The 26,219-nt window shown below is 40.5% G+C and overlaps 1 protein-coding gene across 1 annotated transcript in view; it reads right to left on the bottom strand.

Moving 5' to 3' along the window:
* ATP13A3 (ATPase 13A3) overlaps nt 1–24,664 on the bottom strand; it is a 57,301-nt gene extending 32,637 nt beyond the window's left edge. The window contains exons 1-6 of the mRNA XM_066193324.1: nt 24,603–24,664; nt 23,406–23,459; nt 4,314–4,407; nt 2,398–2,571; nt 1,663–1,833; nt 1,273–1,343 (exon numbers count right to left, since the gene is read on the bottom strand). Coding sequence (XP_066049421.1) covers nt 1,273–1,343; nt 1,663–1,833; nt 2,398–2,571; nt 4,314–4,407; nt 23,406–23,443 — 548 coding nt within the window. The 5' untranslated portion in view covers nt 23,444–23,459; nt 24,603–24,664. The remainder of the gene's footprint in view (nt 1–1,272; nt 1,344–1,662; nt 1,834–2,397; nt 2,572–4,313; nt 4,408–23,405; nt 23,460–24,602) is intronic.
* Nucleotides 24,665–26,219: the final 1,555 nt, after the last annotated feature.

Genomic DNA, 26,219 nt, shown 5'->3' with positions numbered 1-26,219 from the left:
GCATATCTGAGATTTTTCCAGGGCTTATAAATTGGCTGAGTTATCACAAGAACATCAAAAGGCACAGTCAAATAGCCACAAACGCCAAGTTTCAAGTCACTGCTTTAATCCTAAGGAACAACATTTTTTTCTAAATACATGGAGTCATGTGATTTTTCTCCAATACCTGTTCTTAACATACAAGCATAGCTTCTTAATCTCATCTGTGGAAACTATTCCCTTTGGACAGTTGAGATTAGGAGCACTATAGTCATGAAAACAGGAGCCTGCAATGCAAACTGATGAGTGTCACTACCTGCACAACTGTAATTCACGGGAGGCTTAACACAAAAAAGCACACAAAGCTTTTAATTACTTATTCCTGAATTGAGACATTTCCACCCTCCCAGATGATGACTGCTCAGTTTTGTAACTGCTTGTGTATAATCATGTCTTAAAATTGTTTTCATTGTTGATAACTTTCCATATTATTTGGACACACTTTCTTGGAAAAAAAAGTATCTCCACATGATGGTTCAATGCAGTGAACACTGATTTAAGTTTATAATAGATTATATTTCTGATCTGAATTTATTATTTTAATGGGCAGTTGTCAAAAATGGAGAAGCCTGTGCTCATTTAACTTGTGGCCCTATGAGAAGGCCTTATCACAGAAAGAAAAATTTTCTTCTTCAACCCTAATGTCATGCAACAGTGCTGCTGGATAAAAGAAAACACAATGCATCACAAGCTAGTGCTGCCCACTAAAAGACATTTTATCAGTGCTGTAGACCTGTTTCTGTTACTGAAGAGTAATAAAAGATGGATCAGATCCAGCTCAGCTGTACTAAAACATTGAAATAGACCTACACAAAGATGAGCAAAAACAGTATTTGGTGAATTCACCTTGTTCCTAGATACTCCTTTTGGGTCTAGCTAAGCAACACAAAAAATGTAAGATATTCCATCATAAGCAAAGTTTTTGAGTGTTCATAGGAAGTACTACTGTCTATGAACAGGTGCTCTGATTCTCACGTAACACTCCAAGAACAGGCAAAAAAGCCTGCAGATGTATGCAGCTCACCACCCTACACAAATCACACTTGATAAAGGCAGATTAAACAAACACCTTCCAAATTCTCACTGAATTAAAAATGGTTTAAACAAAGACTCAATGAGCTAAAACAGCTGGTCAGAAAATATCACCAATTTTCAGCATGTTCTTAGGCATACTGTTTTATCCTTTTAAAAATGCAGTTCGAAGCACAACACATAAGGAAAAAGTTATCTTACCGTACAACATCAAAACTTTGAACTGAGTCATTCCAAAAATACTTAACACTGTGATGCGTGAAATAACGAATCTGTAAGGACAACAAAACACAGATGTTAAACTGATACCACTTAGCACCTCTTTTCTGACTGACTTTATTCTGAGAGGTGACAGAAAGTGAATTTAGAAAAGCTTCACTGAAAAATGAATACTTTTCTTTCAACACAATCTTTCAAGCTTTCCACAATTTCCAGTAACAGGTTATTGAGGAGATTTCTGTTCCACTCAAAGAATGCGTTAGCCTTTCAAACAAAAGCAGTAGCTCACATGTGCTGAGCTGTGTGTGTTTATTCGCACTAGCACTTGAGCTACTTGAGAATTAGCCAGCATAGTATTGCAAGTTTACTTACAGGCAAATATTTTTTCAAATCATTTTTATTCTCTTCTGCAGCAGATTCAGAGAAACGAACAGCATGGCCGTTTGAAACCTTGTGCACAATAGGCTGAGGATTCTGTAAAGGATTGGCTCCCAAAGAAGGCATAATGCGAACCTTTGCACAAAACCATATCTTGAATTCATCCTTAAAAAGAGGGGGAAAAATGAGTTTGCTGAAAGAGCATTTAAACAGCATTTTACTACAACAGTTGTAGCAAAACCACAGATCATAGATTAGCAGAGCCCATACGGAATCACAGAACATATCTCCAAGTTAGTATCAGCTACCTTAAGAATAATTTTCTTTCCACAATTGTAAAAGCGTATTTTTGCACTTGGGTCAGCAGTTACAGCTTACTTCAAAAAATGTATCTTTGCTGAACAAGGGAGGGGAAACCATGTTTCAGCTTATATGAACAAGGTATTTGTTCTGTAGCTGTAGATGTATTTGATTGTATCTGTACGGTATTTGAACCTGTAGCAATCACGTATTTTATTCTTAAAACTGAAAGACAAGACTATTCACTATGCCCACTGCAAACAGCTGTCAGTCTTCCCACAGAGGCAGCAAAGCTACACACAGTCCCCAGGAGCACCGTCCTGCACTGCTCTAACACAATCATGTCTACACTGCAAGGCAAGGATTGGTGTGTTCCAGCAGGCAGAAGGAACTGCAGATGGGGAGAAGCACATCCTCCTGCACACTTACAGTTGTTCTCAGCAGAACCACCTCACAGTCTTTAAGCGTTGTCCTTTTGCATGTTGCTTTCACACGCCACTGGGGCATCCAGTAGAGGAGGAGGAGAAGAAAGCCACCGGAACAGATCACTCCTACAGTAACTAGCACCAACTTCCAGCGACACAGATCATAGCCATAGATCTCCTGCACGGAAGAAGAAAAAAGTAATGATGGCTTTCTCAATTACCGTGGCTTGGGATGCCGACGTTAATTTTTCATGATGTGCAGTATTTAAAGCAAACGAAATTGCAAAGCCATTTCCTCTTTTTTCTTTTCTAGGGGATAGAAAGATTTGAAACACTTAATATATGATGGAAGCAAAAAGGAACATTGTTTTGCTTAGTCACAAATATAAACATGAATAAAAGCCTGACAGAGGCAGATCATCCACACTGTGTAAAACATTTCATTGCAAGACTGTCTCCTCTTTGCACTGCTCCCTAAGGACTGAGGTTGCAACACAACCTGCCTTAACTCTCAGTGAACAACAATTTTGACCATGACATATCACACATCAGCTGAACATTTAAGAGCAAAAGCGTGTGGTTTTGTCAAATGCTGATTGTATAACATAGCATTTGATTAGATAGCATTCACACTTACGAATTACTACTGTGGGCTGAACTTTACACATTCTTTAAAAGGCCCTAAATACATCAAACATCATGTTTTAGTAGAGAATTTTGCTTGTTTTACCTGCCATTTAACAAGAAATGCTACTTTACAAGCTCCAAGCCACACTCAAAGGTTCTGAAACTTGCACCAGTTAGAAAAATCCTTCTCCCATGAAAAAAACTCCAAGTATTCAGTGTGCAAGCACCAACTTAACTTGATGACAGCCAGGAACAGAAAATAAATTAGTGAATTACTGGACACTGTGTTACATTCCCGAGTTTCACATTACATCATCATTAGATTATATTTCCTGCAGTAAAAGGGCAATGAAGTTTCCCATTGAGTCCCACCCATTGTTCATATTGACATGAACTTCTTGGATTTTTTTTTTTTTACTTTTCATTAAGCAGTGCTAGAAATTGTTTAAACTCCTTTCTTAAGAAAAGGTTTTTCAAAAGTTTGTTTTGCCACCTTCTCTGATGACAAAAAGCAGAAATAAAACCCACTCCCTCTTACCCCCAAAACACTCTTTAGCAATAAAATAGGAGAGTGAAGGACAGTGAGAGAAGTTAATGCTATTTTTAGGACAAAATAAAATTATTTCCTAAAAGAAAAATCAATTTTAGCGATCAAACCAAAAGCATCTCCTGTTCTAAGATGCATTTGCTTACTTTCTGTATTGGAGCTGTCTAGTGAAGAACTACTTTTCCTAGCAGTGTGCACAAAGACAGAACAAGAACTTCATTTCACAGAAACCTATCATTTTGTGAAACAAAAATCCCTATATATAGACCAAATGGACTAGAAAAATCCCTATGAACCCCAAGTGGGCTAGAAATTGAATGATTAGCAGCTAGCACCTTCCTGTCAAAGCTTACTGTTTTGAATTACATTACAAAGCATTAACCTGTTTTAAAATACAACAAAAAATTTCCAGGATTTGAAGGGAAGTAACCTCAATTAACCAAAGAACAACAAAATAACAGTAATAATAAAAAAATCATTACACAACTCACTTTGTTTCCATTTTCATGTGTAAAAGTAGAAATGTTAAGCACCAAAATGTGTTATCTATTGGACTGACCTTAACAGAAGCCTTTCCTATTCCAAGACTAATTTCTTAATACCAAAAAATATTGCCAAGGATAATCTTAGAAAATTGATTTAAAACGAGACAATCCACTTCCCGATGTAATATGTCCCCTTTAAATAGAAAAACCTGAAAATGTGTTTCTTCCATTGTATAAAAACAGATTAAGAGAATTCATTACCATCTCATCTTCCTCTGCTTTATTGACATATTTCTTTTCTTCTTTCTCCATGTTTAGTATGATATGGAACTTCTCAACTTGAGATATGGAAGACCTTCAACAAGACAAGAATTAAAAACTGAAGCAACATTACTGATTTTACACCTAGGTTTTAGGTAATTTCAAGTAACTTTCAGTAAGTGCATACATAAAACACAACACTGACAAAATATTAGTATTTATCTTCAATTTGCACTGTTACTTGTTTCTAGAAGTAACTAGAAGGAGGTCTATAAAGCTTTATGATTGAATATCAGATGAATACAAGTGAAATACTGCAGAAACATCAGGCTTTAAAAGAGGGCTTAGAAGTTTGTACCAATTTAACTTGGCTATATTCTACATGCAGCAAGCAGTTTTTGGTACATTCTACAAGCTTCCTGATAGAAATGTGAATTATTCCTGTTAAAAAAAAAAAAAAGAAAAAGCTTAAAAGTAGGTCAATATTACACATTTGTATCACTCTCTATGTAATAGGTCCAATCAGATGCTTTCAGAAGTCAAGCTACCCTTCAAGAGGAAAGGCACAGTACCCCTGAGACCTACACTTCTCATCTGCGCTGAAGAATAAACACAACCATAAAAACGTTTAGTCCCCAGTTTATTAGTTCTAAATCAAGACATGCTTTTCGGTCAGTCTTTCCCCTTCTTCCCAATTCCTCTACTACTCAGTTTGCATCAAAATCTCTCACTGTTGCTAATCTTGAGAGGTGCTTTGAGGACAGATTACAATCACAATTTTTATGAATAAGAAAAGGTATGGAAAAAATATGGCACTGTCTATGAGATGAATGTAGTGCACACAGATCCCTACTCCAAAAGGGCAGAACTACAAAGGTTACAACATACTGTGAGGCTCATAAGAATTTTCCTCACCACATAAGCAAGTAAAATCAAAAGTACCATGTCAAAAAGCCAAATTTTTGAAATTAAAACTGCATCTAACCTTCATTTGTGCACCCCTGTACATGTTAATTGTATACAATTTATAATTAATGCACAGGAACAAACAACCACCACAATTAAAATCACTGAAGAGCCAGTGCTCATCTGCCAAGACATAGATTTAACTATGATTCTCTGCACTGACACTGTACAGGCTTCCATTTTATTTACTGCACATTCATAAATCTCTTGGAAGACAGCACTTACTACCACAGCTTATAACCAGTCCTCAAGTATTAAGTCCCAGCACAAGCAGCTACTCTAATTGTCCTTTTTCAGGCTGTTATTAGTATTAGGTAGCACAATAAGCACAATCACTATCAACTTCTCTGTCATTAACCCCCCAACATTTTCACAAACCAAATCACCAGACTCCAGGTCAGATCCTCTCCAAGGCAGCCCCTGGATCCATGCACTTACATTCACCAGCAAAAGGCCCCTCCTCCCATCTCCTGCAGCTTATCCACAGCATAACATCTGCATGTGTTTTCTGCAAACTACCATCTCCTTCCCAGTTAACCCAATAAATGAAGCAGGAACCCAACAGGAAAGGTTTCTTTTGCTATCCAAAAACTGGATCTCCAGAGAAATCTATTCCCACTACTGAATAAGGTCCAAGTAGAAGAAACACTCAAAGGAGAGAACTGCATCACAGCACAGAGCTGAGTCTCAGGTGAGAAGCAGCTCAGTACTTCATAAATTGAGTGCTTGATACAGTTGGCATTTTGTTCTGAATGTAAGGAATGAATGTAGGCAACAACTACCTCCTTTGATTGGAACATCAGCTCACACTTCCCTTGCCTTGTTAAGCTGAAAATTTTCTATTCCTATACTATAATTTTACTACAGATTTACTTGGAAATTAAGCCATATAAGTCATTAAAAGTTCTAAACCACACTTAAGTTTAAACTGCCACTTTTCTTAACTAAGGAGCTTTCTGCCCTGGAAAAGACATAGATAATTCATAAAACCAGTTAAAATCTGTCCTAAATCTACACAGGACTGCTAAGAAAGCTCCTGAGGACAAGCTTTGAATTAATCACATCAAACAACTTTATGAACATCATACAAATCACATTTTCAATCAAGAAGTCATGCAGCCAGGAAAGGTTCTGTCTATTTACAGAATTATACTTCTAATAGAGTTCGCAGCTCCAGGAAAGAATTATTAGGTTAATCATACTTGAACTAGTCTGCTCTTAAACAAACACACACTTTCCCACTATAATGTACAGTAACATCAAAAAGGGTGCCTGCAGGCAACTCTCCAACCTTGATGGATATATCAAGCAGGAACTTGATACAGGAAAGCACAAGCAGAAAAATAAATGCAAATAGCTTCCAGATCAATGGATCTCAACTGAGATTTCCATATGGCCAATATGTCAGCACAGGGACCTTACGGGACATCATGGCAGTGTGAGAGAGAAGTGCAATTGCCTTCATTTAGGGTTGTTCCACTGCTGGGAAGGAACATCAGGTTGTGGGCCTGAAGAAGGATGAAAGGAAATCTCAGCACTAGCAATAATTCCTGTGATTCAGTAAGCTCTTTGAACAGCTGGGTAGAATCAGACAGGGAATACATGAGGAGAATTAGGAGGCTATTTCTGACTCACATCATTAGCTCCATCTGCATTATTTTATACAGACTCATTTACTGAACAACCTTCAACTAACACACATTCTCAACATGGCACATACTGCCGGTAATTTTCCATATTAAACTCCAATTCAAATCTCTAAATTTAAAAAGCATTATAAAGATATTTTCTTTGTTGTTGGGTCATGGAAACTATTCCTATTCTACAACAAAGAACTGCACTCTTCCACCTATCGTATCCCTTCTGGCATACCATCAGCCCAAGCACGTCCTCAAGAGTTCAAAGGGGTAAGTTCTTTGGTTTGTCTCCCAGTGCCCTGCTGAAAGTTGGGGTTGAACAACACCACCTGGACTCCCCAGGGCTGCCTCCTTTGGTGACTTCAGGCTGCTGGGTCAGACTGAAAAAATCTTACCAATTCAGAAGAGATTTTAGCAATCTGCATTTGAGTTTTATTTCCTTCTTTCTATTATATGATGGGGAATTAAACATTTCACTACTTTAAATCTTTAATTAAAGATTTAAATATAAACCTTTTACTTTTCAGACCATGAGAGAGTATGACATTTTACTAGTACTCAAACTGAAGTGAGGTGGAAATCCACTTGCAATGAACAATATGAACATGGAATATCCAAATATAATGCGCCTCTGATCCACATTACAGGTTGCCACTCAGCCTCTCTCTGACCCTGTAGTGAATAGCCAGAGAAATCCTCCCCCCCTTTTAACAAATTGAAAATAGCAACTTTTTAAAGAAAGAAGACTTATAACCAATGGAAATGGTGGAATTTACTATCACTCATAATTTTTACTTATTGAGTTACTATTGTATAGCTAAGCATATTCCAGAGTCAGAGTAGTAGGAAGTATCAAAAAGGTCTGTAAAAGAAAATGCTGTTTGCCACTGAGATTAAGAGAATGAAATAATTTGCAACATTTTGTAACAATGTAGGCATAAATTTAACAAATGGTCTAGAGATCAGCTGAACAGTGTCTGAACTGTAAGTACTTCTAAGTGCATACATTTGAGTCACAAGCTTAAACAGTGAATCTGCAACTTTGCAAAACACAGTATATCAAAATTAAGTGGAACAGCATTTCTAATTTGTTACTGTCCTGAGGAGTGTGCAGCTGCAAGCAGGACAGCACCTGCAGCTTCAGACTGAAGCTGATATTATTCTGGAGCTAAAATAAATCACAAATTGCATCACTGAAAAAATTACAGCAGTGTACAGAGCTTAAAACTATATGCATCCCTCACAATGAAGAAAATGCTGCACTTTTTCTCAATTACTACAGCACTCCATATTTGTTCATCTATCCTGACTGAACAATCAGGATACCAAGCAATTGTACCAAAATACTTGTAAGTAAACGTTTTAGCAATAGCATAAAAGGTGCAAGTGAAGTCATAGTGTATTTATTAAGGAAATTGTTCTAAAAGCACCAGGGCAAGTCTCCATCAGTACACCTGAACAGTTCTGCAAGCCACACTTTTGAAGGACTACTGGCTTACCTCAAGTCAGTTTTCTAACAGCTGGCAAAACTAGTGGACTACTTCAGTGCAAATGTTACCCTTAGAGTTTGATTTTTGGGGTGGGAAGCAAAGACAATCTTCTATCTGTTGGCCTCAACATTTGTCCCAATTCCACAAACCTTAAAAACTAAATATTACACACACTGCTGTCATCCAGTTTTTCAATGTAAGTGGAAGTTTCATGGCCTCAAGAGAAAATTTTTGAAGTCTGGACAAATTAGAGCTCCCACAAAGAAACTTTTGATATCTCCTGCAACCACTGGGTAATTTAAACCCCAGATTTCTCAGATTAAAATATAATTTTTAAAGCTGAAGTCTTTAATAAAATCCATGTATGGATAAACATAATTAATTATCGAGTTATAACATTTGCATATGCTCTTATCATCTGTCTGCTTAAAATACGTGAATAAACTTATACATTTGTATCTTAAACACTACCTACTTTATTCTTTTCAGATCTTTGTAAAAAGTCCTGTGATAACTAACAGTTTCTCTTACCAACAAGCAGTCCAGCAGCTGTCCTCTGCACTTGCTTTTGTTACCATGAGTTAGCGCGGCAGTTCTTAATAACGGAGACCCTATCTACAAGGGAAGTCCTGACAAATGAACTATTTTGTCTAAAATCTAAAAAAAGTCTCCAAGGGCTTTTCAAACTGTTATCAAAAGATTAACATATCAAAGAAAATTTGGCACTGCTTGGAATGCTTTTTTTTTTCCCTCTTCCCTCCAGTGTGGCCGAACAATTGCAAGACTGTGGCCGGGCTGGCGCGGAGGCTGCGCTTCCAGGCATCAGCAGCCCGGTCCAGCTCCTTCTATTCAAACAACAAATGCCTCCCCAGGAGCCTGCAGACACTTGCAGGGCTATGCACAAGCCCTGATACTATCTACCCAGCTAAAAGCATCTATGCTTCTGACCAAACCCTTCCTTGTATTTACAGCGCTTGTGAGTGAAGACAACAACATTCATTTTGAGGAGCTAAAGGCAGCAGGTCAGAAATGCACACATTTCTCATTCTCAGCATTTTGCAGTTTATCACAGAGCATAATGAAGCAATCACACACACAAGAACAGACGACCTTTATAGACTGAGTGCTACAAAGCTAAGAAAGTGAACTTTGTCACTATCTAAACATCACAGAAACAAGGTACTTTTCTGTACAGGACAAGGCTCAACCAGCTCTGCTTTGGTAAGAGCACAAAAGGCAAACCAAGAGATGTAGCAAGGCAGATAGAAGAAGCAAGAGACACACAAGAGAGGCCAAACTTCAAATTCACCTCTGTGCAAAGATTAATACAAGTAAATCTTCCTCAGCACCCTATGTAATCACTCTCAATAAATAAATCAAACAAAGTAAACTAATACAGGTAGAAAATTAAAAAAAAACCCCAAACCTGACTGACCTGTCTAGAAAACAATCAATCACGATTCCTACTCCTGACATCTGAGCTATTTTCCTAGCAAATTACTTGCCTGGCTCTCCTAGGTCCAAACAGGCTACTAAAGGACTAAGCTAGAACTTATTTACAACAAGTACATCCTCCACTAAGAGCCACCTTACACCTCTTTTGTTAAAAATTAAGTTTCTAAATAGCTCAATGTTGTGAAAAGCCTTTCATATTTCCAAATAAAAAACACCTTGAAAGTTATCTTCAACTGTATTCCGACTAGCTGCCAAAATACAAGAAAAAAATGGGGGTTTTTTGGAACTTGAAAGCCAAACATTATTTAGTCACTCAGAAATTCAAAATTTCCGCACCTCAGAGCCATACTTTCAACAATTTACCCCAAGAAGAAATCAGCACTACAAGGGAACAGATCTCACAAAGGCAATGTTAACCACTAGGGCTTATTCTTGTTACAGTACCATGAGATTCCCACATACTGATATCAGTTACCAAACAGTCCATTTTTTCCAAACATTATAGTAAAAGTTTTTGGCATTCATGCAATGGGTCTAAAATAGGGGTAAAATAATTACTACACATAAACAAAACACCAGCTCATGCTCAATCTCTGCCATACCAGCAGTAATGAAATTAAAACTGATTAAATATTCAAATTGGAAGAGCCGTAACAGACCAGGAAGAGGAATGAATGTATCTTCTAAGAAAATACTCCGTCTGAAAATACATCCAGCTTCTTAGGAAAGATGAAAACTCAGCCTGAGTGATAGCTGACCTTTAGCAGAAAAGGATGGCAGCTCATTTTCCTTGACACAAGGAAATAAAAACTTTCCTTGACACAAGGCTAAGAAGATGTAAGAATCAGGGGGAAAAAAATATAAAATACTTCCAGGCACATTCTTCTCAAAACATATTCCCTAATATGCTGCACGTGTTCAAAATCAATTACCAAAAAAGCAAATTCGGACACATTATTTCCAGCTTGCAAGGGATAGAATCAAAATTTTGCTCACAGTGGCTTGGACATAAGTCCTGTATTTACTTTCCAGTCCTTCTCTTTTACCTAAGGTATCTTATTTTAGCATCTATAAAAATAACATATAATTTCCTAAAATTTCTGCACTGGCAGCTTTTGAAACAGATGGGCAGAATCTGCAGCCACTGAGAATGAAAAAGGACCATTTCAATACACTTGCAATTAAAACTCTTGAAATATATTTAAACAGCTATAAGGAAATCCTGCTAAAAAGCACCTTATGACACCTTGTCACCAAACAGTCTATAATCAGGATTTTTCATTAGTGTCTGTACCTCCTTAAAGGAAGGAGTTTCTAAGTTGTTCTTTTTGGATTCTCAGTCTCCAAGGAGTTTCTGTACACACGTATGCCTGCACTCCACATTTTTGCTTCTCTGATTCTGCTTCACTGTTGTAGGTACCCAGGACCACAGCCACGGTGTGTGCCAGATGGATTTTGCTGCACCCTGGACTTGGAAGAATTCAAGTGTCTGAGCTGCAGCACAATGCCAGAGATGTCTCACACCACCTGGCAAGCCTGATACCACGAGAGAGCCTCTTTGCTTGCCCCCAAGACATAAAACCCACGTCAATCAAAGACCACCCTGAAATTCAAACAGATCCCTTTACAGGTGATACATGACTTAGCCAAAGGCCTGGGGCTATCACACTTCTGTGACCCTAAAAACCAAAGTGTTATGACTTTTACTTCAATATGCATTACCATGAGCTTACAGATGTAATGGACTTGTAAAGCTTTTAGTATTATTTCAGTACATCTGTATTTTTACAAGCATGTGGTTTACAAACACAAGAGATACTCTACTTAAGAGGCAGCCTCACCTTAAGAAATGCACCTTACAAAAATGGGAGCTGATGCAGCTTACAGCACTCCAGAAACTTGCAGCTGAACCCTTAAATACTAAGTTATCCACATAACGTACAGAGATGCTTGGGTAAGACATACAAACTGAAATAACTATGGAAGATCAAAAATTTTCAACTGCATTTTGAAAGGAGTTAAGGTTATAATTTGTACTACAAACAAAGCTTAACACTTTAGTCAACTAACCAAGCTCTAACAATAAGAATGACATAATAGTTTAATGAATACATGGAAATTTTACAAGTACACGAGCTAAATTTTAACAAAGCCCTCCACTCAATACCTATTTTATCACTTCCCATCTTAGGCTTTCTGTTATAATACAAGCTTTTGTTTCTGTGTTTAGGCTTAAGGAAGACCATTGTATCCAACAATCACCAAACCAAAATTGTATTTACATTTGTAGAGTGTATTCTTTGTAAAGTATACTTTTTGCAGGCTGTAATAGCAGTTGCAATGTTTACAGTAGAGTACAGCCTACATTAAGGAAAGATAATTCCACATCTAACAATAAACTCAGTATGTCAATTCTTCATGATAACAAAGTACTATAGCCAATACTACACTCAAAACTTACTTTCTAACCAGTCTTCAGATCATTATTTTCAGACCACTTAAAAACTAAAATGTTGTTAATACAGCAGCAATGAAGAAGTTGAAGATAAGTTGGAAGATGATTTAGGAAAGCTGTTGGTCATCTCAAGGACAATTAGTCAAGCATTTTACCACCTAATCTTCCCTGCATCACAGTTATCTTATTTCAAGCAGCAGCTATTCACTTCAATGAAAATTTCAAACTGAAAAACCAAGCACCGAAAATCACAATCACCCAAAGCTTGTTCCCACTCTCAGGCTCACAGAAACAGTGTTTACTATTTCCTTTCAGATTTCTGGATCTCTTACCTAACTGCCACGAGGGAAAGAAGACCTGCCCACAGTCAGGGAATCCAACGAAGCATACATTTATTTTGGATGCTTATTAGCTCTTTTGTCTCTTGGAAGAGTATACCAGACACTTGGGTTAGAATTCACAGACTATGTTTTGTTTGTTCTTAGAAGAGAAAGTTAAACTGTTCCAAATACCTTGGGCAAGGCATGGCGCCATTACACCCAGTGTGAGCTCTCAATAGCTGAGCACTGAGCCTGTTTCCAGAGAAACGTTCCTTTCCCACATGAGGCGTGAACTTTACTCAGCCCTTCTATGTGATTAAATAACCAAGACTATTATGGTTAGATAATGGGGATGGCAAAGATGTCCCATCCCAGCACCAAGAGACCCGCAGCCATTCCAGTGGAGAACTGGGAGTCTGAAGACCCAGACCCAGCAACAATGGGTCCTTTCAAGGAAGCATTTCCCCTTAGGGGCCGTGCCAAGAGCCCAACCTTTCCTGTGTGGCTGCCGCCTTATTGTGCAATGTAGAGTATCTGCTTCCTGGGATATATTTGCTTTTGTAGTATGGATGCTCAATAAAAGGAGGCAATGACTTTTTTTCCTCTTCCTCTTAAATTCTTGGAAAATATTTTTGAGGTGAACATAAGGATATTTGAATCAAATTTCTCTTTGTTTGCAAAGAGATCATCAAGCACAACTAGACTAACCACAGGAGATGTACTCTCCTCTAAAGTTAGACATTGAATTTTTGTTTCCTCAGAAGCACATATAGTGGCATACAGCTATGACTACAGCAGTCACACTCAAACATAAGCAAGCAATTTGCTTTCACATCTTCCTTTCCCATCCTGATTATGACTTAGTACCCTTCACTGCTTTCAGCCAAGCATTCTCAGACAAAGCAGCAGTATCTCTTCAGTTTCCTGAAGTCAAAGTGTTCAGCTATGTAACTACTAGAAGTACACAACACAAGAGTATATTCCAGAATAACAGATATAGCACCAAATTGCACTAATTTCTAAAAATGTATTCTGTCAGAAAAATTTATACATTAAACCAGGAGTTTCTAATGTTTACTGAAACCACAATTTTTTATAATAGTCATAATAAATTGACACAAAGTCTGAAGTATGTGGCACAGTCACTTAAATTAGATCAGAAACACTTCAAGGAGAAAGCTCTTGTGTGCAAACAACTTGTCAATCAGTAGATATACTGTGCATGACAGAAACTGTTAAAGCTCGAAATATCATATAACAACACTAAATATTAATTTTAAAAGACTGTTTAAAAGAATTTAAATTAAGATGTCACATATGACAATTTGTTTTGCTCTCAAATTACAGTAACTGAAATAATTAACAGAAAAATCTGCAAATAAGTTCCATTCCAAGACTGAACTGCTGTACAGGACAATTTTTTATGCATAGGACTTTATAGGACCTGAGAGCTTAACTCCTGAAAATTATTAATTTACCCTTAGAACTACCATATGAGGAAAGATAAAAAAATCAAGGGAGAAAAGCTGCACTCTGTTTCCATGAAAAGAAGTTTGACAATGACAAGAAGAGAACAGACGTACAGGACTGTAACATTTAACTTCATGCCTCCATGCCTGTAACGTACACCTTGGCCCACAACCATCTAGCTACTATGTCCCAGTCATTCAGAACAGTCCTATAAACTCAGAAGAGCTTCACAGATTTAGTAAACAGTTGTATTTCAGAGAAGGACTTCTACATTCCATGAAATTAAATTAACTCCCCACATCCTATTACAACACATATCATCATTGCCTTAAATAGCTCCATTTAAATGACACTGTTCAGTGCTATTGTGCCCCTTGGGAATGACTTCCATAGCATCAGCAGTGGGAGACATCTCCTGTATAATAGAAACAGACTGCAAAAATCTGACAAGGGATATCCCTTCAACTGCTGCAATCTTCTCAGTCCCAATGACCATCAGCAAAGGTCTTGAGTCTTGCTTCTCCCATAAGTAATAGCTTTTGCTTATCAGTCTATTTTTACTAAACTTTTATCCTGCACACTTACTTTAAAAGAGAAATTCTGCCCTAACATATCTTGTCTAGAGTAACATTTTTATTTGTTTGAAATACCTTTTTGAGAACTTTCTTTCTTTCCTAGCCTATAAAAAATTTTATAACAGTATTAAAAGGTGTAACTGTATCCATCTTCTCTGCTGTAAGGAGGAAAGTTTCCTTAAAAGCAACACTGAAATGTTTCAAGCACTCGAAGTGTATCAAGGGAATGTTTTTTCCTCAAGCATTGACCTCACTAACTGAAATATCACCACTGTCTAGCCAAATATTCAGAAATAGCCTCTTCCCAGATAGCTCTAGCCCAGATGCTTGACCCAGCTTTCCCCCTTCAGCCTTGCTTTTTCATAAATGTTACGTGAAAACAGAGGTCAGCTTCCTAAAGCACCACTGAGGACTGCCACAATTTCACTTACATTAAATGCCCAAGTAGCTTTAACTCCATACCCTTTGTATCAGAGCCACGGAAGAACAGAAAGCCGGGCTGAAGGCTAATAGAGCAACAAAACAATGGGCCAGAAAGGTCAGATCAAACGTGCATTTTCCCTGCAGTCAAGGAGACAGCACAGAGAGTCATATAATGATGCCCCCCCGTGCACAATCTCCAGACCCAGGAACTTGTAGTTCAAGAGTTTCATGAGCCAAATACCCTATCATCTTATGTATTACTAAGTGGATTTTCCTGGGGTTTTAAAAATTATTTTGTGGCACATTTTAAGCTTGCCAACATCCTGCAAAGAGAACTCCTGAATTCACAGAGAAGGATTAATTTTGCCCTTATTTTGACCCTCAATCTACTAGCTTTATGAACGTGCACTTCAGTTTCTCCTTGGCTACAGCATTCGGAAAAGGAAACTGCCAAACAACTACTTAACCTGAATATAAGCAAAATAATCAAAAATGTTTTGAAAAAGACTGAAGCCCTGAACATTACCTTATTTCCGTGGGACATTAGGAAAGGAATCAATCACCAGGTATTATGTTTTTACTATCTTTCAGGCTGATGTTATAGGTACCAAGTTCTTTTTCATGGCTATATATACTACCACACTTTCAAAATTAAAGAATGCTAACCTAGCTATAATCAAAATCATTATCCAAAGAACAAGGATGTTCTCTGACAGAGGGACACACAGATATAAAACACACTCTTTAGGAATCCAGCAAAGGTAAGATCGGAGGACAGAACCACACAGATGATTCACCATAAAATACTGCCCCACCATAAAATACTGCCCCAGAGTTGACAAACTTAGTAAACTCAACTCTCTGGGTATAGCTCAATGTCTGCACTACCAAAAGTTACAGCCTCCAAAAGGTGAACTACTTCCATTAAGCTAGGCTAACAAAAAGTATTACCTGAGAGTGCACACCAAAATATTCTCAATCCAATACATTCTTTTGTTGACAGTGCCTCCCTCATCAACCAGCACTACTGTCTTGACTATAAGGTTGCATGAGTTCTGCTACCACACCCATCAATGTTACATACAAGTGTTATCAGACTTCAGCCACACAGACAATTCTGGTTATTAAGATATTATTTCTCCACAGACATTTATGCCAGCACAGGATGATGGCAAGCAGGAAACTATACATTTGTTTCAAATGCAAGGTGCAGACTACACTAATTCAAAACACATTGCTCTGAAACCAGAGCCAAAGACTTCTATGACCTGTTCCTGCAATGGACTTATGTAGAACAGCATCTCCAGCAGAGACAGCAGCGATTTAACCCACCAGATAGTCACTACTGAAGTGACCATGGGCTAACAACTGGGGTAACAAATACTACCAAGCACAGCAGTACCAGCTTAAGGCATAAAAATTCTCACTAATAAATGCTCAGAATGCAATTATCCAACAGTCTCCCTACTAAAAAAACCTTTCTCACTCTGGGGAAGGGATTTTGCTGGATAATGGAAAGCGTGGCAGAAGGAAAAGTGCTTTGAGGACAACTCCATTTGTACGCTACTGAATAAGGACTCTGTCAGGCTGACAAGACCATAAGTTATTTTCCTTTATGCTCTCACCCTACAAAAGGGATGCAATTTATGTGGCGAAATTTGCGTGTTCCTACATTTTTGCCTGTTCATTACTAAAGTTATTTCTGCTGGAGAAGACAACTTGATAAAAAAATGCAAATAATAAAAAATTAAAATTTGTACATGAACTAAGGAAAATTAAGAAGTTAGGAGAATAAGTAGACTTCCAACCAACTTAGACTACACAACAATGGTTTTCCAAGTGCTTCAGTTCACTCAGACAGATTACATCTGCCTCTGCTCCAGACTCATGCCTTTCACCCCAGGCTGATCTCACCCAAGCAGCAGAAAGCCACCACAGCAGTACAACTGTAACACAGCAGAAGCTCTACTTCATCCATACACTGCTGGCATTTAAAGTCTGGCTGCCCAAACTGCACTCAACACCATTACTCCTTACCACAACACAAGTCTTCAATATTGCCAATATTAATGCTCAGTAGGCTGCCTCTAGCAATAACGCATGGCTATGATGCAGGAAAGTAATGTCAGGACTCTCTCTGAAAGCACTGCTTAAAGTTTTGATGTTCTCACCAAATGGACCAACAGAAGACAGGGTTAATCTAAAGAATGCACTTTGCAAGACTGCACATTATACAGCCTTTTTATGTTTCTGTTTGAATTACCGGTTGGTCTGAAAAGAACTTTTTGCTGGCTTGTCAAATCTGGAGTACTGCTCTAGTGACAGAAGCACCACTTTCAGACAGCAGCACCCTCAGCCAAAGACCGCTCATGCCAGTGGAACAACCCTTTGAATTTACTGGGCTTTGGATCAAGCCTTCACAACTTAGTGACAACAGTAGATACGTTAAGAATCCTCCATGACCTGAAGATAAAAATAGATCCCCTGTTTGAGAAACAGAGGTAAGAAAAATTACCCCTCTGCTCAGAGAAAAAAATCTCTAGCCAACAGTAACAGGACTTTTCAGGAAATGAACCTGTATCCAAAAGTTATACAGTTCAATAAAGATTATTACAGGGTAAAGGTAAAGTCAGGCAGGTAATGCAACTTAACTGTACAATCTCCCCATTGGAGGCCAACCATTATCCCTGTCACTGACCTTTCAGCTTCTGCTATCTACTGCTGCATTAAATGCAGCCTCCAGAAAATAAGCTCTTGCTATTGTTGATGTGAAACACCATAGCAGATCATAAGGGCAGAGTTCATAGGGGTAACTGTACTTTTCTTCAATGATTTGGAGACATGATATGGCAGTGAAATGCATAGGATTAATCGATGTGTTTTCACACATTCCAGTCACATTACAAACCAACTGCTGAAATAGAAGGATTAGCTGGATCCTTTGTTTTGCCATGCAGTCTACTGCAGACCCACCAAAAGCGATTATAACAGTGCATAAAAACAATGATATATAAAATAGCATGGCTATACTTGCAGTTGGACCTTCCACTTTGCATTGGGTTCATCCTCACTTTGGCTCCCTGTAGTGGTGAATATACCACAGTATGGGAACTGCAAAGAGATCTTAAAAGCCAAAGGTGGACCTTTGTAATGATGGATGAGAAACACAATTGGATTATCACCTGAATCTAAAGCAGTAATCTGAAAGCTACTAAGACTACTAAAATGAATGGAAATTCGTCAGTGCTCTGCTAGGTTTAACTCACACAGACATTGCTAACACATCGATCATGGAGGTTTGAACACCCTGACAGCACAAGGAAATTCGCTTCATTTGCAGGAGGCAGCATCCAAGAGAAGTAATCTGGAACACCATATGTTTCCAAACCAATACAAGCATAACAGTTCTAACCATTTGAACCTATAGATCTAAACTCACATGATACAACCAAGAGATTGACAAAAAGAATCCTGTATATTTCTCCTTCACTGGCTCAAACTTGACATCAACTGAAACTAAAATCTTATAAAATGAGATGAAAGGGACATTAATAGTGAGTTTAGTCTTGTCTCCAACATAAATCATATACCATTCTTACTAAACATACAAACTTGTTCTTCATGGCCACAGGTAAAGACTTCTTAAAGCACTACTTTAACTGTGAGAAATGTTAGAAACTTAATTAGTGTTTTTCGTGATGAAACTTAATTCCACTTCAACCTGCCCATTATGGCCACTGAAAATAACATTTCCTTCTTACGAATCTTTTAAATACTTGAAATCGCTTACATTCCCCCTAAACTCCTCATCTCTTGCCAAAATAACTTGGATTTTCTTCCACATTTATGAAGTTGTTTCCTCGAACTCTGATCACTCACATTTCTCTACTCTGAACTCCTTCCAAGTGGTCCAAATTCTTCTTGAATCTTGGCACCCAGAACAGATGCTGTCTGCACAGACTGTACATCAACAGCAAATAAAGCCAATGGATTTAAACTTTACATCTCTCATACAATACTCCTGTTTAAACATCCCAGTAAGATATTTGCCTTTTCTGCAAAACAGCATGACACTGACTCATGTTCAACTTGTGATCCAGTACACCCCCAGGTCCTTTTTCTAGCAGCTAACCAGTTACTCCTCACCCTGCATTTCCACAGCTGGCAATTCCTGCCTGAGTGCAGTACTCTGCATTTGTCCCTATTGAATGTCATGCTATTTTTCAGGTTATTTTGAACTCTCATCATGTCCTCCAAACACACAGTCCCTGAGAATTCAATAAGCACATTTAATCAGCCAGTTGACTGATATTTTCATTAAAGGCAACTGTATCCAGGACAGAACCCTTCAAGATAACTTCTCATTTTAACACCGAATTGTTAACTAAAGTTCTCCAGATAGGATCACCTACCCCTAGATCATGCCTCTATTTACTTTTAAGACCATTAAAATGAGGACAACCTTTTTAAATCAATCAATTAATTCAGGAGACTAAACCTCCACTGCCTCTGCTGTAACGACGTGTCTTCTACTCTGCCGCAAAAAGGTATCAAGACTTCAGACACAATTACTTTTCCCACAAATCAGTTCATGCTGCTGTATCTTCCAAGCGCTTGAAAACAGAATGTTTGTTTATTAATCTCAACTGATGGAAAAAATTGAGATAAACTGAACTGTCAGACTGTTACTCATCTTCCTTAGCGCTTTTCCTTTATAACTGTCTGAAGCCTCATCCTTTGCCAGTCTTCTAGTACTTCTGAGTAGTTCTAAATAACATTTTTGAGCTGTTTTGAGAATTGTACAGTGAAACTTACCAAGGCCAGTTGACACAGAAACATCTAGCAGAAGTGCACTGTAGTGTAAAATACTACCTTGTCACAAAGATTCATAAGATTAAGCACCTGCATGAAACCATGTGAAAGAAGACAAGAAAAATAGGCACTAAAGCCCTTCAGATGTTCTGCACCTTCTGTAGACACATGTGCTCCCCACCAAATCAAGTGAGGCATTTCCCAATCTTCCTACTACTACTACTAACATACCTTTACTGTAGCTGACTTATGTCTCTTGCTACCTGCCATTCCAATTGCACTGTACCCTTTGTGATCTCTGCTCCTACTAGTCTTTTACACATGCTCTTCACAATGTGACTCAATTTCACACTCTACATATATTTTCTTCTTACATCCCAACTCAGTTAAGCTGCTCTTACTACTATTCCTCAAAAGCTTTCTCATGACACTATTCTCCTTATTCTTTAGAAGAACCAGCTGTGATTTCACAGCCATTGCCATTTATCACCTTTCATTTTGACATCTAGCGAGAATAAAATCTGAAGGAGCTGCCATTTTTGTTACTGCTAGTACCCTCTAAACTGAAAATATCACTGCCATATAACTTTGCTAAAGGTCAGAAAAGAAAGAGTTGGGTATTTTGATTTTGAAGGATGATCTTTTAAATACGACAAAAAAAATCTCAATCCAACGAAAAGAAATAATGGACTTGATACCAATTCTACTACCATATCCTCTTCCAAAGAGCTGTTTTAAGATGAACAATGCAATGTCACAACTCTAACAAAGCAGAACCATTTAAAAAAAAAAAAAAAGGTTAAATTCTTTCAAATGAAAAACACACAACGAAAAAATGAAAAGCTAATGATGAATGTGATTGACACTGCACCAATTCAGAGCAATCAGCAAGATTCCATGGCCAGGGAGACCCTCTCCCAATCCCAACCCCTGCAAAGCACTCTATGAAGACGGTGCAGAAATTATACATTTTAGAAAAGGAGCAGCAAGACACAAAACTTCAGCTTTTTGTGCAGATCACGTCCATAACTCTTGAACAGAAACTGTGAATCACCCATCATTTTTTATTTAAGCCTGCTTTTCAGCTTCAAAAATTAAAGTTTACAGTCTTATTTCAATCAGGAATAAAGGTGTCAGACTTGGAGCAATAATACAGCTACAGTTTACTACAAAATGAACTTTTGTTCTCTGCTATGCAGATTATTTAACAAAGGAAGCAGCTTTTTTATGAATGAAAACTATTTTTAGCACATTGTGTAACAGTGAAAGGGAAACATTTTAGCATTACTGTTACTTGAAACATTTTTTTCAATGTTTTGTTATGAAATTAGGATTTTTGAACTAGGATTTGTCTTGTATGAACTTTCTCATGCCAATCATAACCAGATTCAAGCACTAGTCAGAATGTGAGGAGGTTTTTTTGCCACTGAAAATCCACAAAACCTACTTATCTGCACAGCAACATGACTCCAGACCCAAAGCAGGTCGGACCATAGTAGATGCCATGCTGTGGAGACCAGTAATCCCTGCCCAAAAATACCTGCACTTAAATAGAAGCTCTGTTCTCCAAGGCAATTCTTGCAGACACTCAAAAGATGAGCCTGAACACAAATGGCAGAACCACTTATTTTCACATTACATGGATAAGGTTTGGGCACTAACTAAATTAAATCAAAGGAAACCCTTTTTTTCTAATTTCCAAAACTCAAGAGTTTTAGAAGATTTAACTTTGTTTCACAAGGCAATAAAGGAATGAAACATCTTCTCTCCATGCCAGCTACCATCAGGTTCTGTCCTGGGCTGACTTGATGATGCCTGTCTACAACACAGACATTAAATAAGGAAGGTGTTACAACCATGCTCCCTGGTCTGCAGTTAAAGATGCTTGAGCACAGCACTAAACAGAGACATTTATCACAACAGAAGTAATAATTTCTGCAACAGATCTTGGACAAGCTAAGTCAAAGTAATCCCCTGCTGCAGATTTCTGTTGTTTACAGAAATAAAGCAAATGCCATCTGAAGGTTTCCAGAAAAAGGAACAAGGGTGCAATAATCAAAATGCTTGATGAGAACCTGATCTTTCCATGTCAGTTCCCAGTTCTACTACTGATTTCCTCTATGACCTGGACACTCCATTTGGACCTGGTTTTAACGATATAAAGGTATTTTACTTCCACAGAATAAATGGAATTTGTCTTCATCCCACAGAAAATCAATTTCTTGTTGGCTGTTTTATACTCCACACAGAATTCAGTAAGATAGTATCTCCTCAAGGCAAATGAGAAAAAATCATCTGACGGTTCCATGTCAATACAGAAATTTATTTTCTTTTTAAAATAATTTATTAGGAACACAGCAAAATAGCTTGTCTGATGCACCATGCCTATCACATGGCACAGTAGCAGAACAGGACTGAATCACAAAGTTTCTCAATCACTCAGACATCATGATGCAACTTCCCTTCCTGCTAGGCAGCCCCCACGCTCCCTTGCAGGCACTGTGAGCTTCCTGACCAGGCAGCTGGGACCTTTCACCCCTCTCTCTCCAGGTTAGGGATGAATTAGTGCCTACCAATGATGTGAGGTCCTCCACAGACCAGAAAGAAATGAAAAAGAAATACAGGAACAGAAGCCTGATCCTAGAAGACAACTAACAAAAAATTTAAGGGGGGAGATCAAAATGAGCTCAAAGCCTGGTCAGCACTACAGAAGACACCAAGCAGAGCTTGGAACAGCCCCACTGCTTCTGGGAGGTATTTGGGAAGGCAGCAGCTGCTGTCCAGCAGCTCTGCAGGAGTCTGCAGACCTGCTCAGGTTCCCTTTCACTGCTTACACCTCCTTGTGTCACAGAGTCAGCCTTGGCTAAAACTAAAATCAGCAAAAAGATCTGGCTCACTCATTTTCCGAAGCACTTTAAAAACTGACAGACTTGGAGCCATTACTTTTTCATAGCTGACCTAGGTGCTCACACTGGAACACTCAGTGTAGCCAGAAGCCAGTGACTACACCAACAGATGACATTTTTGTTCAGTAAGTCATGTTAATGATATGCTTCTTACAAGTCAGCAGGGGTAGATCAGTACTAATAAATTTTCAAGTCGATTTTACAGTTCAAAGTTTACACAGCATATTTTCTTTAAACTTTGTGAAACTACTTGTAATTAGCCAACAAGAAAAAGCAGCTAACAAAAGCAGCAGTACATAGTCATCAGTGTCATGCCAAACACCAAAACAAGTATTTCCCCAGTATATGTGCAATGAAGTTACACTGCTGTCACTCATGACACTGATACAGGGACATGAAGTTTATGAGGACCACACTTACATCACAGAGTAAATTTAAATAATGCCAAAAAAGCTGTTTCTCATAAGATCAAGAAAATCAATATTCTACAGGATGTAACAGTGTCATACAAAATTTTAAGAAAATGTAAAAGTAGCAATTCTTTCAAACATGATGGAACTGATGGCTGAAAAATATTGCTAACCTGTCTGAAGAGCCAGTGTGTGGACGAATCGCATACATACAACAGCTGAGACACCTACAACAAAAGAAAAAACCCAGTCAAAGTAATGAATAGGCTAAATGAAACATAATCTTGTTCATCCTTGCTAAGAAAACACCATAGAATTCCAGTGAGTGCATACTGTAAAGAAAACACATTAACGAATTCTAACTCAGTAACCTCAGAAGAGGAAGCAGTCAGACAGCATGGCCAGACAACTATCAGCACTCATGTTAGAACAGTTTAGAGTTAACCATCTCCCACTGCTGGAGGCTATGCTATCTCAGCTTCTTGAAGAGCTCCAAAAGTCTCTTCCAACTACAGCACCTGCAGGAATACACTGATCCCAGCAGGCATGCCAGAGCACTGATGGTAGCAGCAAGCTTTCAGAGCCAATACTGTAGCTAATCAAGTTTTTCTTCACCGTAAGTATCAATTCTGTTACGGTTCCCAGTGTTTAATTCACCTAGTAGCTGTTTATCCCTGAACAGGCATAAACAGGCCTCCTCTTAGGGATGACGCAGTGGTTGTCAGAGGTGCTCACAGTGCGATATCTCCATAGCTCAGCTGATAGAAAAGTGCTGTATAACCTTTGTCAGCAGCAGGAGAATGCACTGACTCATGGGCTGAAAAAAGGATGAGACGCATTGAGTCCTCATCTCGGGCTGCGAAAGTTTCTCTTTGGTACACGATCACCAGCATTTCCACCGACTCCGCCACTGCAGCACACGCTGACGTGTGCCCAGGCAGCGGAACGCGCGGTATTCGGTAACCGGGACCGCCGGCAGAACTGGGGGCCGGGCTGAGAGGACGGAGGAGGCGGCACGGGAGAGCCGCCCGAGCGGCCGAGGGGACCCCGACAGCCCGGGCTGGCCCCCGGGCAGCGCGGGGGGCCGGCCGGGCCAGCGCCGCACGTGTCCGGACACCGGCGGCCGCCACACGCCGGGCGCCCGCGGCCACGCGCAACCCTTCCCCGGGCGGCGGGGCCGCCCCGGCCTCGAGACCCGCTCCGCGGCACCGGCCCCGCCACAAGCCCCGCGCCCGCGCCGGGCCGCCCCGCGGGGGCTGCCGCGGGCGGAGGAGCGGCCGGCGCGGCTGAAGGGCGCTGCGGGCGGCCGCCCCGCACCCGGCGCGGCGGAGACTGCGGGCGCCGCTGGAGGCCCGCGGACCCTCCCTCACCTCTCGGGCCGCGCCGCGCCGTGCCGTGCCCGCGGCCCCGCGGCCCCACTCACCGGCGGCCTCAGCGCAGCCCCATCGCCGGCGGGGCGGGCGCGGGACCGGCGCGGGACCGGCGCTCCCCCCCCACCCCGCCCGCCGCCCGCGCGGCTGCAGCTGCCTCGCGAGGCGCGAGCGGATCCGCCGCCAACCGGCTGCACGCGCCGGCCGCGCTGGGCGGGGCGGGGAGGGGCGGGCGCGGAAGTGACGGCGACACGGCACGCGCCCACCCCGCCCGCGCCGCGCCGGAAGAGAGGGGTGTCGAGAGGGCCCGGGGGGCGGGGCCGGAGGGGGCGGGGCTGCGGCGGGAGGGGCGGGGCCGGGGCCGGGGGAGCACGTGGGGACGCGGCTGTGGGAGGACACGACTGTGGGGACATGGATATGAGGGGACATGGATGTGGGGACATGGATGTGGAGACATGGGTATGGGAGGACATGGATATGAGGGGACATGGCTGTGGGGGGTCATGGCTGTGGGCTAACATGGATGTGGAGACATGGATGTGGAGACATGGATGTGGGGGGACACGGCTGTGGGGACATGGATATGGAGGGACATGGATGTGGAGACATGGATATGGAGCAACGTGGATGTGGAGGGTCATGGCTATGCGGGGCTCTGTGGGGCAGGACAAGGGGTCCCCTTGGGACAGGGGTGGCAGTGGGTGTTGGGCTGCAGGAGCCCACCTCAGGGTGGGAGCCGAGGCTCCTGGAATCCCCCAGGCCATGTGTGCTGGCCATGGGGTGTCCTGCAGGCACTGGAGGCTGGGTGTTGCCCCTAAAAGCTACAAGCAGACATCTCTGTGGAGTCAGGTCCAGCTCTGCCGGCTACCCTCCAGCGTTACCGCCAGTCCTCCATTGTCATGGGATGGGGAACAAGGCCAGGCCAAGGCCTTTACAGCTGCTGTTGAGGGATTTGGCTCCATCCAGCACCGGCGAACACCATGGTGGGACTGACAGACAACCGAGGTGCCAGATGAGCAGCTCTGCACATGTCACTCAGTGTGACTGCTAGGTATGTTATGTAGTGGTGAGAGGGTGGGAATCACCTCAGGGAAATCCCTGTGAGGAATGAGTGCCCTGGGGCACCACCGAGGGGCTCCATCGCAGATCCCAGCTCAAGTGTGCAGATCCCAGCTCAAGTGTTGGGCACAACCCCATCTCCACAGTGCGTCCCTCAGGTCTTCCCCTCAGCCTGACAGAAGTGACAAGGGATCTTTCCTATTGTCCTATCTATACCTGCTTTTAATAACCCATTCCTGCTTCTGTCTGCTGTCTGCTCAATTTTGAAGAGCACTGCAAACCATTTAGAGGATTTGTAAGCCACAATAGGATCTGTATTTTTTTTCACATAGTACTATTTTTTTCTGGTATTTGTTCTCCATTGCAGATGAAGGGAGCCATTGAGTGTTACATCTCGTTCCATGCAACCCCAGCAGTGACTGAACAGGGGTTACATCCATCTGGCAGAACATCACATCACCTCAGCACCACTCTGGGCTTCCTGTGACAGCTCCAGTGACCCCACAGCTCTGGGGTGAGTCAGCCCAGCACAGGAATCCAGCAGGAAATTCTGACAGT

The sequence above is a fragment of the Chamaea fasciata genome, unplaced genomic scaffold (assembly GCF_029207755.1).
Source record: "Chamaea fasciata isolate MVZ Bird 193981 ecotype frontalis unplaced genomic scaffold, bChaFas1.0.hap1 SCAF_11, whole genome shotgun sequence".
Lineage (NCBI taxonomy): Eukaryota > Metazoa > Chordata > Aves > Passeriformes > Sylviidae > Chamaea > Chamaea fasciata.
Note: the sequence above shows the minus strand (reverse complement) of the source record. Positions and strands in the feature narration are given on the sequence as shown.